Source organism: Brassica rapa, chromosome A03, assembly GCF_000309985.2.
Source record: "Brassica rapa cultivar Chiifu-401-42 chromosome A03, CAAS_Brap_v3.01, whole genome shotgun sequence".
Classification (NCBI taxonomy): domain Eukaryota; kingdom Viridiplantae; phylum Streptophyta; class Magnoliopsida; order Brassicales; family Brassicaceae; genus Brassica; species Brassica rapa.
The window spans coordinates 19,103,787-19,117,094 of NC_024797.2; the positions used below are offsets into that span (position 1 = coordinate 19,103,787).

At 32.9% G+C, this 13,308-nt stretch overlaps 1 protein-coding gene and 1 non-coding gene across 2 annotated transcripts; both read left to right on the top strand.

Moving 5' to 3' along the window:
* The first annotated feature begins 4,267 nt into the window (after nt 1-4,267).
* Nucleotides 4,268-10,111, top strand: LOC103859781 (protein JINGUBANG). Its single transcript, XM_009137357.3, has one exon. It carries the CDS (start codon nt 8,366-8,368, stop codon nt 9,743-9,745), a length of 1,380 nt encoding a protein of 459 aa, XP_009135605.1. The 5' UTR covers nt 4,268-8,365; the 3' UTR covers nt 9,746-10,111.
* A 2,935-nt stretch (nt 10,112-13,046) lies between these two features.
* TRNAY-GUA lies at nt 13,047-13,131 on the top strand. Its single transcript is given in 2 exon segments — nt 13,047-13,083; nt 13,096-13,131. It is a non-coding gene; the product is annotated as a tRNA-Tyr (tRNA).
* Nucleotides 13,132-13,308: the final 177 nt, after the last annotated feature.

The window sequence follows — 13,308 nt, forward strand, 5'->3', positions numbered from 1 at the left end:
GGCGAGTCAAAGAACTTTGGGCCGATAAATTTATGGGCTTAGAATAGTCCTTAACGTGAAAAGGCCCAAATAATGTATCGTTTAAACTCGGTTTGTAGTGTAATTATTAATGTTTTTTGCCTTGTTATAAACTCAGGTTCATACCTAATAGTGCATGCATGGCATCGTAAATGAGAAAAAAAACGATCTCCTAAGAATCTTCTTTGTCGAACGGCATGTATTAAGTGTTGTCATTGTATCATAATCTGAACTAATTGAGTTATAAAAGTTATAAAGAAATCAGTGTTAAGTTTAGTGAATCATAGAAGAAAAAACTTTGTTCAATCAAATGGGTTACCTAAAATATAAGAAAGATAGCCAACACCAAAAACGTGTAATCATCTATGATTATCAGCAATATAAAATGATAGAAAACCTTTTTATTCATTATGAAGTGATTGATTAGACAATTATTGTTTGAAACAGAATCATTGACAAATTAAAGATAATAATTTAAATATGGATGAGTTAATCATTTAAAATGACATGCAAAGACTTTATGATGCTGGCTGCTTCTTTGGTTGGGTACTCTCTGTTCCTTTATCACACTCTTCTCTGTATAGTTGTATGCATGAAAATCATGATGGATGAAACTAAAATTATCCACCCTATCGGGTGATGGCAAAATAATTAACATTAACATCATCAACAGAATATTACAACAGACTGAACACTTTTTCTAAAAATATTAATTATAATATATTTAGGCAATCTAAAATAAAGAAAATAAGCATGCATGTGTTAAAATTTGACCACTGTGGAAACTAAAAAGAAGATTATTGAAAACGCAAATAACTTAAATAAGTGAATGACACCCATACGTCAAGGACTGGTGGACCAAGCAGGCCATATTCAAATGATACATTATGCATAAAATCTTATCCTCTAATTGAAAACTCTTACTTTTGTTCTATGGACTATTTCTTAGTGTCTTCGTCATATATATGTCCATTAGTTAAATGTAATTTACAGCTCGAACTAAAACCTCAACGAAGAATCATTTTTTAGTAAAGTAGTTACGTTTTCAAGATCACACATGTCCTTGCGAGAGTCTTCCATGTGTATTTGTTGTGTCCCAAAAAATCTTGATTTCGTTAGCTTTAAAGAAAATATCGGGTAGTGTTTTCTCTTCGTCAAACAAGGTCAAATGTGTAGCAGGATCTTATTACAATGTTCAGAAGCAAACATAGATTACATTTTATAATGACATTTAAATGAGTAAAGCAATAGCAACGGTATATGATACAAATAATTAATGATTTTAGACGAGAATATCATTTCTCTTTCTCGAGACGCTTACATAAAAATCTCACCTAACATATACACTGAATCACTGATACTAGTTTTCATATATACATGGACATGGTGATGTCACTTGTAAGTTTGATGCATAATTCATATCGTAATACGTGTACACAGGGCCGGACCTGGATAAATGCTTGATGGGCCGATCGGTATAAAACAAGTTTGGGGGCCAATTCTCATAAAGATTAGGTAGCAGAGATGGTTAAAGATGCTATTATTTGAGTTTCATTTGTTGGGTGCCCTGGGTTTGAGTCATGGGTATATCAGTTCTGGTTCAAATTTTTTTTTCTTGCTTCTAGCCTGCCAAATGTCAAGCACGGCCCTGCGTGTACAGTTTTAGCTAAAACTATCGTGTATGTATTTTGTTTTCTGACTCAACCTTTTGAGTTTTTTTTTTAAATATATTTTTTAGGAATCTGACTGATGGAAAAATATCAAGCAAACTTGGACAATCAAAACTGATAAAGTAATGTTACGTAGCTCCGATCTTATGGGGATTTGCATAGAGTTATTCTTGGGTTCACCCCCTAGGGTGAACCTCTAGGTTCACCAACCAATAGGATTTCATTATTTCAAATTTGATATCTTTTAGAAAAAGAAACAAAATATTGTCAAGATATATTATATTTTAAAAATAAAAAAGGTTAAAAAAATTTAAAAAAAAAATAATAGTTAGAGGAAAACGAGTTTAAAAAAAATAATATTTTTATCGTCGTCAGCAAAACACTAAACCCTAAATCCTAATCCCTAAACCCTAAATCATAAACCCTATAAACCCTTGGACAAATTTTAAACCCTTGGATAATTCATACTCTAAATCAAAAACACTAAATCCTAAAACCCTAAACCCTAAACCCTTGAGTGTTTAGTGTTTTTGATTTGGAGTTTAAGATTTATCCAAGGGTTTAGGGTTTACCTAAGGGTTTAGGATTTAGAGTTTAGGGATTAGGGATTAGGATTTAGGGTTTAGTATTTTGCTGAGGACGTTAAAAATATATTTTTTTAATTACTACTTTTTTTAATTTATTTATTTTTACCTTTTTATTTTAAAAATATAATATAATTTATAGCTTGAGAAAATATTTTGTTTCCCTTTTTAAAAGATTTCAAATATGAAATAACACAATCCTATTGGTTGGTGAACCTAGAGGTCAAGAATAAGTCTTTAGTAAACCATGCATAGGCTTATTCGTAATCCCAAGTCCCAACCATACCTTTTGAGGCACCGGTTTGTCATTTGTGATAACCAAAAATTCAATAAACTATTGAATGTGGACCATCTATATTCTCGTAATAAGAATTTTAAGTTCAAAATTGTTTTCATCATAGTTAATTAATTATAACGAAATTACAACTACTGCTGCTGCAAATCATTTTTGAAATAATTTTCTTTATAGAAGGCAAACCATGCAGAGCATTTTGGACCAAAGAAATTACCTTTACAAAAGCTAATCAACGAAACTAAAAAGAATTCGTTTTTCTTATTTAGTTATGGATGAGTCTTGGATAATATATTCGTAATAACTTTGCATTTATATAAATATATATTTGGAATAGTTAGGTGTAATTAATACTCGGTATTTCTTGAAAAGATTGCCCAAAAAGCCATAGTTAGGAATGAGAAATATATTTTTATCGTAAAAATGAAACACAGAAAGTCAGCGTAGACGTTTTCTACGTTTCAAAACCTACCATGTATATATAAATCACATATCTTAAAGATACATTGAACATTATAGTACGCGTCGTTGTTGGTATTAATTACATTTCATCTACATCTTCAAGAAACTAGAAGCATATACGCAAAGATTTGATATTACATAGTAAAACCAAATTGTGTAACAAGCTTATTTCAATCTCCCAGATCTAATATGTAATATCAAATCTCTGTCCCGTACCCACGTCGTATTTTTAGTTCATGATGTAATGAGAGCTGGATGTATCAATATATCATACATCTATATTTTTTAATTAACGTGTAAATCATACAATATTTTTGTTTAGATGTGTCTATCTACATTTAAATTCATTAAACCACATAAGTACGTACTTTGTTTAATTATATCTTCTTATATATATATATATACATACACATATACAGGGGCGAAGCTACATCGTAGAGTATGACTGCATGTGCACCCACTGTTATTTAGGTTTTAAAATTTTTACATTAGAGATATAAGGGAAAATAGCTTAATCGGTCAATGTGCACCCGTAACTTTTGAAGAACCTGAGTTCGAACACCTATTTTAACTTATACTAGATTTTGACCCGCGCTTTCAAAGCGCGGGTTTATTTTTGTTTTTTTTTTCAATTGACAAATATTTAGTAAATGTCACATTTTCATATATTTGTGTTTTATTTTATAAAAGACTTAAAAATTTTATCTTTATTTATCGTATTTCATTTTAAATGACTATTTATGTTAAAAAAATTTAACTTTATTTTTTTAATGAATTAAGTTGGTATAACTCTGATAAATTAATTTTATTATGGGGTTAATATTTTAATTAAAAAATTATATACTTTTAATAAAGATTTATACTTTTCAATAAAAAAAATTCAATTATTTTTATGAATGCTTAAATTATATTAAGAAAAGAAAAAAATAATTAAGAATAGTTGAAAAAAAAATATTTGAACTTGGACTCAATGGCCCAAAGAAAAAAAAAATGAGAATTGAATCTGATTTTTTAATAGGCCCAAATGGCCCAAGAGAGATTTGATTTGGGCTGGATCCAAAAATAATGACCCAATATAGATTTGTTATTAATATTACTTAATTGCCCTTAATGAAACATGCAATGTTAGTGAAGGAAACATGCCCCTAAGGTAATTATGACAATAGGATCCTGCTTTAATAGTATAGATATATCATTATTTTTAGTTATTTAATTTATGTGCACCCAGTAATAAATATGTCTGCCTTCGCCCCTGCACATATATAAAGCTCAGTTTCTATTCGGACCTCACATCGACTAGGATCAGTTAGCCATCCAAAAAGAAGAAGAAAATTCTCTGTATATAATTTCACAACTACTTACTGGTTAACAAAAATACTGTTTCCTTGTCCATTGGTATGGCTGTGCTATGTGGAATTTCCAAAGATATAATGACGTTTGTATAATATTGATAAGTGTTATTATTATATACGGTGGGGAAATTATAGAATCCTTAGCATTTCTGTATTTGGTATATATGGGGCTTGTACGTTTGCCATATTTGTGACGGCATGCGTACGTACCATACATGTTTAAGACAAGGATTTGATATTTTTGGAAATGTTTATATTAGACAGCGATTGATCATATAATAATTCAAACTTATCACATGATAATACATGCATGTCGTGTCAAACGAACGGCGTGCAAAGTGCAAACTAATGAGAAAAAAAGAAGTTAATCTGTCTGATTAAAACGGTGGTTTAGTCTAGGTTACTGAAAGTGACATTTGCACTCTGAATCATACAAGCACGATCAAGCAATCTTAGTTTAGATGAAAAATATATAAAGGAGTTTCTTAGGATTAGAGTCAGTCATAACAAAAAATAGCAGTAAAAAATGCAATAATACTGTTAGAAATAGCAAAAATGCAATAATACTGTTAGAAAATAGCAAATATTTGAAAGCCTTTTATTAAAACAAAAAGCAAATATGCATTTAACATATGTATAAAAGGACCTAGAAAATAGCCAACCATGCATGTTATAACAATGTGTTATGAATTTATGGAACAAACATCAAATTTATTGGTTAGCTTAGACATGGTAACATTTTCTTGGTGATCATAGCCATGGTAACATGTTTTTCAAAATCGTAATTATATTCTGGTCATATCTTTGACCCTTGATTATTCAACGTAATCATCTGGATACAAACTTGTCGTAATGATATCGTAACAATAACGTCTTGCAGACTCGTTCGTGGACCATTTATAAGTACCATATTTGCGTGAATGTGAAAGGCTTGGGGATTCGATGGGCCCCATACTGATAAACGTCTTACAATCTCAAACGCCGTCGTTCTATAGTTCGAGTGCATGACCATTGACAGTTACCATTTTTCAAATACTAATCAATGGAAAAAGGGGAGCGCCGAGGATATTATATTTTTTTATGAAACCCTAAAAATGTCAAAACTGTTAGCTGTCAAGAATCGTTTTCAAATTTAATTAGGGGTTGACAATGAGGATCGGAGCGGATCAGTTATACTGTCACGTGAAATTTACTTGAAATGTCACGATTTCCATTTATTTTTACCGTTGTGGCCTTGTGGGATTATCACGTCCAGTTCAAGATAGACTGGGTTATATTCTTTTCACTCACTTTCTTCCCATAAGTTTGATTCGTAAGTATTATATCTAGCTACTTGCATAATTTAACACTATAAAATTGATGATTTCCTTTACATTATACATTACCAAGTAAATCCTATATCTTAAAAAGTTTATCAGGTCATGATAACAAAGATTTTTATTTTACATCAAGCAAACGGGACGGCTATAAATTATGATAAGCCACATGTGTTTGATCTCTATAAGTATATGTCGTCTCTCTAAATTGAATAATTATACGAAGATTCCCATATTCCCGAAAGAAAGATATCCAAAGATGTACTCTAGTCTCTAGATAGAAAATGTCTTCTTCTTTAAGGCGATGAAAGTTAATCAAGACGAATGGACCTAGTATGAATAAATAGAGAGACATATCGGTTCGGTACAATAGTTGTAAAACTAAAAACACACAAAAACAAAAGACTAATTGGCCTTGCTTTTTGTATGGTGTTTTCTTTTGTGCCGTTTGCAACTTGCTAGTTAATTCGTATACAAGTAGACAAATCTTGACAAAGAAAACATGAGAATTAAACTTCTTTCCTTCATGGAAAATCAGAAAAGTCAAACATCTGGAAGAAAACCTTTTTTTTTCTCACATGTCCAAATTAAATTAAAACATACTACTATAAACCATTTAATAAAAATCAATACCGCTAGGAGAATAGTACTGTTACAATGTTATACGAAATGTGAGAAGATGATCAGCCGCCAACACAGCCACACACGCGTTATCTTCTTAATTTCTATTACTATGAATTATCCAACCAACTTCTTGGAAAAACCTGTAATCTATGTACGGACGCATCTCAAGTACAATCATTTTCATATTACTCAACCAGTATATAACATGCATTGCGTTTAACTTCGTAGATTTTTCTGTTGTTGTTAATGATGAGCTAGAGATTTCTTTTTAATACAAATTTTATTATTTCATAATAGTAAATGGTTTTCTAGTATCTTAAAGCCTTAAAAGGTTCATATTAGAGTGGAGAGATTAGGGTTCGAGTACTATTATTGCAATATCGTTTATGCTTGGCTTATATTGTAAATGGTGATATAGTATATATAGTATCGCGACTTTGGTATGATCTGAAAGCCTCCGATTATTAAAAATGATAACAAGATATTCGTACACCTCAAAAAAAAAAATATTCGTACACCTCAGTTTCCGTTGACTTCACCATCTATGAATTTAAAAGGTTAAATAAAAATCGATGTAACTAAGTTTCAAACGATCGAGGTCTCTCATCTGATACCTTATTAGATGATAAAATGTGAAATGTATAATATGTTGATTAGTATTCATATCACTTATAACTAACTGTACATTACTTTAATTTATACTAGACTTTTTGATCCGACCTTTTATTATATAAATGTATAACTTTTTTTCTACGCTCAATGATTATGCTATTACAACTATAAAAAATATTACAGATCTCTTATAAGTTTTTTCTCTTTTAATTCGCATAATTCCGTTTTCTCCGGGAATTGAAACCCAGAACTTTTGATATTGAAACATTAATGAACACTTTGTCAATCCACTGGACGAAAGGGGCTTCCACTATAAATGTATAACTTTAATATATTATAAATTTATATTTATAAAATAGCATATATTTTTTTATAATTTTTTTTAATTAACATTAGATTATTAATTACGAAATTAATCAATGCATTAATTCAAAACAATATTTAAAATTTTTGTAAGATTTTGTTTGATATTTTCTCAACAGATTTTGTTATAATTAAAATTTAAAATTAAAATTTAAACAAAATTGTACTTATCTTTAAAAGAGAAGATATAAATTTAAACTAAACAAAATTGTAATATTAACATTACCACTCAACCAGTTTATACATAATGTAAGAACATTTTCAATTCATATGCTATTTTGGATCTAAATGCTATATTATAGAAGAAATATATTCTTATCCTAGATGAGATAGTGTTATTTTTTCTATATTAAAAAGAACATTGATATATATATAGAGCATTTAAAATTCAGATCTATATTTTCATTCAAAATAAAAAATCTAATAATATAAACAAATTTTACTCCAATATATTTTTCTATAATAGATAAATGTTATTTATTATTATATATAAGAAATATTTTTAACTATACTCACATGTATATATATATATCTATTACAATAAAATAGATTTTTCTCCCTTCTCATTGTGCCACATCAACAAGTAGCATAAGACAAATTTGAACACATCATCTAAATATATATATATATATATACATATACATATAGAAACACTAGAGCAGATTTATTTCTGTTTTAGAAAATCTGATTTTAAAAGAAAAAAATATCAAAACATATTGTAAATAGTCTAATGAGTTAAATTTTTTTGGAAACTGTCCATTATTATTCAATTAACAAAACAAATACTTTCATTAAAGCCATACAAAGTGTTGATTTTTAACCAAAAATAATCAATATAAAAATGCTAATTAATTAGTCTTATATTCATTTCTCATCACGGTCTCATATTGTGAAAACTGGCGTTCCCTGCAATGTATGTGACGGTCACGTCTCCAGTCTTAAAGCCACGTGTCGGTTACCCACGGTCGTCCGTTCACCAACTTAACTCCTTTCGTCTTCTCTATATATAACCCAACACATCTTCCTCTTTACTCTTTAATTCAATAAATCTCACCAAATTTTCTCTCTTAATATGGTAAAAGCTAATGAAACCAGTGGAAGTCATCACCGGAGACTCACTTTCGCCGACTTCTTAAACTCCGATCCGGACGCCGGCAAAGAAGAGCATAACCATGGTGACCATCCTAGTAGTAGCAACAACAACAACAAGGATGTAAATAGTCACCAACAACGTCAAAGCAATGCTTCAACCACGAGCGGTGACTCATCTCCCAACCAAGTTTTATCACCATGGAACCAGACTTACTCACCGTACCACACCGACACAACAACGACTCCTACTATGTCTCCGTCTCCGTGGAACCAGACTTACTCTCCCTACTACAAGTCTCCGTGGATCTACCAGACACAAAACATAGATGATGTTTCGGACAACGGACTAATCGGTACGATCGTGAGACAAGAAGGTCACGTCTACTCGTTGGCTGCTTCTGGGAATCTTCTATTCACAGGATCCGATTCGAAGAACATTCGGGTGTGGAAAGATCTCAAAGACTTCACCGGTTTTAAATCAACCAGCGGTTTGGTTAAAACGATAGTGATAACCGGAGATAACCGGATTTTCACCGGTCATCAAGACGGTAAAATCCGGGTTTGGAGAGGGTCAAAGAAAGGATACACCCGAATCGGAAGCTTACCGACTTTAAAAGAGTTTTTGACTAAGTCGGTGAATCCAAAGAACTACGTCGAGGTGCGTCGCCGGAGAAACGTTCTGAATATACGTCACTACGACGCCGTTTCGTGTCTAAGCTTGAACGAAGAACTCGGTTTACTCTATTCCGGTTCGTGGGACAAGACTCTCAAAGTCTGGAGACTCTCCGACTCTAAATGTCTAGAATCGATCCAGGCTCACGACGACGCGATCAACACCGTCGCCGCCGGGTTCGACGGTTTGCTCTTCACCGGATCCGCCGACGGAGCTTTGAAAGTGTGGAAACGTGAGCTGCAAGGGAAAGGAACGAAGCATTTTCTTGTTAACGTGTTGATGAAGCAAGAGAACGCTGTGACTGCGTTGGCGGTTAATTTAACGGCGTCTGTTGTTTACTGTGGTTCTTCTGATGGCTCCGTTAATTTCTGGGAAGGACAGAAGTATCTTTCTCACGGTGGGACTCTCCGTGGCCACCGTACGGCGGTGCTATGTCTCGCCGCCGCTGGGAGTCTGGTGCTGAGCGGTGGAGCGGATAATAATATTTGTGTGTGGAGGAGGAACGGTGATGGGACGCATTCGTATCTCTCGGTGTTGATGGACCACGTGGGACCTGTTAAGTGTTTGACGGCGGTGGAAGAGACAGAGGACGAAGATGATGGAAGATGGATAGTGTATAGTGGAAGCTTGGATAAATCGGTGAAGGTGTGGCGCGTGAAGGAGACTGTGTCTCCGGTGATTGGTTAGATGCTTCGGGGAGGAGGAGAAATTACGTGCCGTCCTAGCGCGTGGGGTGTGACTATGGAAAAAGGGAATGTTGTTCCGCGAGACATGTGATTATTTGCCTTTGTGGTCAAGACAAGTTTTATGGCCGGCAAAAAGAAGCAGATCATACGACCAATAAGTGAAAGCCATGTCATGAAAGTATCTAAAAGGTTCGGAAAGTACATCTATTTTATTCAGTGTTCTTTGTAAATTGTAACTGACATATTTGATTTACGTTTAAAAGAAACAAAAAGGGGAAATGGTTCGGCTATGTTCAGAAAAAGGAAAATTATTTCATTGTATTAAATCATTTTTTTATATTTTATATGAAATTCGTTCAAAATGCAGTGTTGGTAATTTCAAAATTGATATTCTAAAAGATAAAATTGTATTTTTTAGTTGATTCGTTTTTTTTTGTTGAACACCTGTTTTTTTTTTGAGAAAATCAAATTTACGACATATGTTGAACGTCTGTTACTCTGTCAGTTCTCTACTTCTCTTTACTGAATAAGATGTAGCTGTTGAACGAGAGAATATTTTATTGGTGTCTTCGTGAATTTACAAACAAGAAATATTTAGTTTTTCTCAACTAAAAAATAACAACGAGGTAATGTATACTTATATTATGATCTTGGTTCAAAATGGCTCATGGCGAGGTTAGGCGATGAGTGTCTTGCCTCTCGCCTTGCGCCATGGCGACACAAAGCGAGCGCTTTGTGTGTGAAGGCAAAAACTATAGTGCAAAAATATAGGTATAGATAGAATACAAGTTTAGAACCAAAGTGCAAAACAGAGTACTTACTAGTGCACAAAAAGATCAGGAGAAACGTCAAACATCAAAGCCATGAAATAGAGAGAAGAACAATAGCACATGGAACCCTAATTTTAAACTTAGGTTACGGTATATAAGACTAACTTAGGGTTTGAAAAAGGCTTTTATGTGATGCCAAAGATGTGTTACAAATCTAACTCTGGTTTAGCAGTTTAAATTTGGCAAACCAATTCGGTTTGACTTAAAATCAATTAAGGCGTTGCTTTAGGAGCCTTAGGTTTAGTAAGAAAGCGTAGAAAGCGCTCGCTTTGTGTAAGTCGCCACGCCTTGAGGTGCTGAGGCGATGAAGACATCGCCAGACCTCGCCTAGCGCCATGGCGCCAAAAGCGAGCGCTTTTTTAAACCAAGATTATGATTATAGTATGCAATTTCTTCATAGATGAGTGTAACAAAATCTATGGTAGGTGACTATTATTTTTTTTGAATAGCTATCCTGTTATTTCACTCCCGGCTAGAATTTGAGAGCTAGGCCAGAAAAAGTGCAAGGGTCATAGGCCCTGCTAATCCAGAGGTATAGTTTTGCTAAAGCCCTACTTCCCCTCTACTGCTTCTGTTTTTCCTGCCTATGCATGCTGCTTTGTCTGTCCCTATTTCTGCCCTTTTACTTCTTCGTCAAGGGATAGATTTCCACTCCAGGTCTTGCATAAAACTGTTAAGTTTTCAAAGATTCTAGTGGAAGAAGAACAAACGAAAAAACCAGCCAAACCTAAACTGATCTTTAACATGTAGTGTAGTGGGAAAATTACACTTTCTCACTTTACCAGTATTCAGTTAATTTGTAGGTATGCCAGTGAATCAAGCTCTTGTCCGTTCTCATCTAACAACTAGATTCTCAACATTCCACGACTAAAATTTATGTGATGGACTAGATTACATGGACATCATTCCACGACATTCAGCCAAGCTAATGAATGACCATACACTTATATCGAATGACAAGCCTAATCTCGCTGCATTTGGAAAGCCCAAGAAAATCCTTGGACACATCAAAAGCGAAAACGAAAATTAACTACTACACTTACATTGCACGACCCGTATTTTTTTTTTTTTGTTATTTTAAACTGATTTTGTAGATTATTTAAATCTGAGCTGAAGATTTTAAAATACGTATTTACTATGGTAGGTGATTTGTTAGTCCAATTTGTTGAAAAGAAGGTCACTGGAGAATTAGATGTAATATTTTATTGCTGTCTTAATGAGTGTAAAAAGTCTCTCTTTCGTTGGGTTTAAGTTTGATACAAATCTATGTACACGCATAAGCTATACTTATGCACGTAGCACATTGGCATAAGTACACATCCTTTTATTTCTAATAATTTTCCAAATAGCATGAAAAGCTAATAAATCTTGTTCTACCAATGTTTTCGATCATTCCAAAAATTCTTAAATTGTATAATATTGATAAGTCGGTTAACAAGTACTATACCTCACTTTTAACTTTTAGCAGATATAGATTCCGGTTTGTAGAAAAAAATATTAGATTAATCACATATATTGACTAAAATGTAATATCAGTGAACTTTCTGATATTTATAAATTTTGTATTCGTAAGAGTTTGTGCTAAAACTTTAGGATAAAAACTAGTTTGTGCTTTTCTTGACAAAAATAAAGGTCACAGTTTACGAACAAACACCGTGAGGTTAATTTTTCTTTACCAAAATAGTTAACCAAAGCCCCACTAGGTTCTTGTTCGTTTGACTTTTCTTTATTAAGAATGATTAAGCCCATAATCTTGACTGTTTTAATTTTAAAATTGTCATGTGGTGTCTTAATCATCATCTCCCTTTTCATTTTCATAATATTCTTTGAGACTTAGGAATCTATATGGTCCGTTGATCATATAAAATATAATAGATTTTAAAATGATGCTTACACTCACGCACGCACTCAGCATCTAGGCTCCTAGCTCCAACCAGGACTAGTATATCCGTTAAAATAATGCTAAATTAAAGGTTTCGCATTGTGGGTAGATAGATATTAGGCACTGAATAATCCGCTGAAACTGTCGAGATTATTCACTTGCTTAAAAGTGTTATATTTATATCTTTGGATCCTGCACCAAGGATTCACGTGCAAGTTCAAGCACACAATCAGGTTGCTGTAGTTTGAGATATCCCAAGAACATTGCAGTCCACACCACTAGATTCTTCTCAGATAAAGAATCAAATAACCTACTCGCTTCCACCATCTTTCCCTGAGATGAGTTACACAATTTTATCAAAAAAAATCTTTGGATCCTGCAATAGTGTATTTAGTTAGAAAAAAAAAACTAGACATTATGTAATGTCCATATGACTCTTCATTCCTCTGCATATTGTAATTATTAAACAAAATTATCGGACTATCCCAATTAAATTGCTCACTTTAGATATGGTTTGACTTTTAGGCCTTCGAACTTCAGAAATAGGTTATTAAGTCGATCTATTTATTGCTAAGAAATATTAATTGTATCCGACCTTAGCTCAGTTGGTAGAGCGGAAGACTGTAGTCGTTGCAGATAATCTTTAGGTCGCTGGTTCGATTCCGGCAGGTCGGATTTATTTTTCAAAAATAAATTGAGCAATCTTTTGGGCTTTGAGAAATAAAGCCCAGCCCATATGTTTTTGTCAACAGCCAGCCCATGTCTTTTGCCTTTGTATTGGTACTATCTTGGATTAGAGATCTAAAAGGGATAATAAAACTGATAAAATGTTCTCAAGACAGGCAGCAGAGA

What these genes read in the sequence shown, in the direction of transcription:
- LOC103859781 (XM_009137357.3), top strand. Translation starts at nt 8,366, where the DNA reads ATGGTAAAAGCTAATGAAACCAGTGGAAGTCATCACCGGAGACTCACT.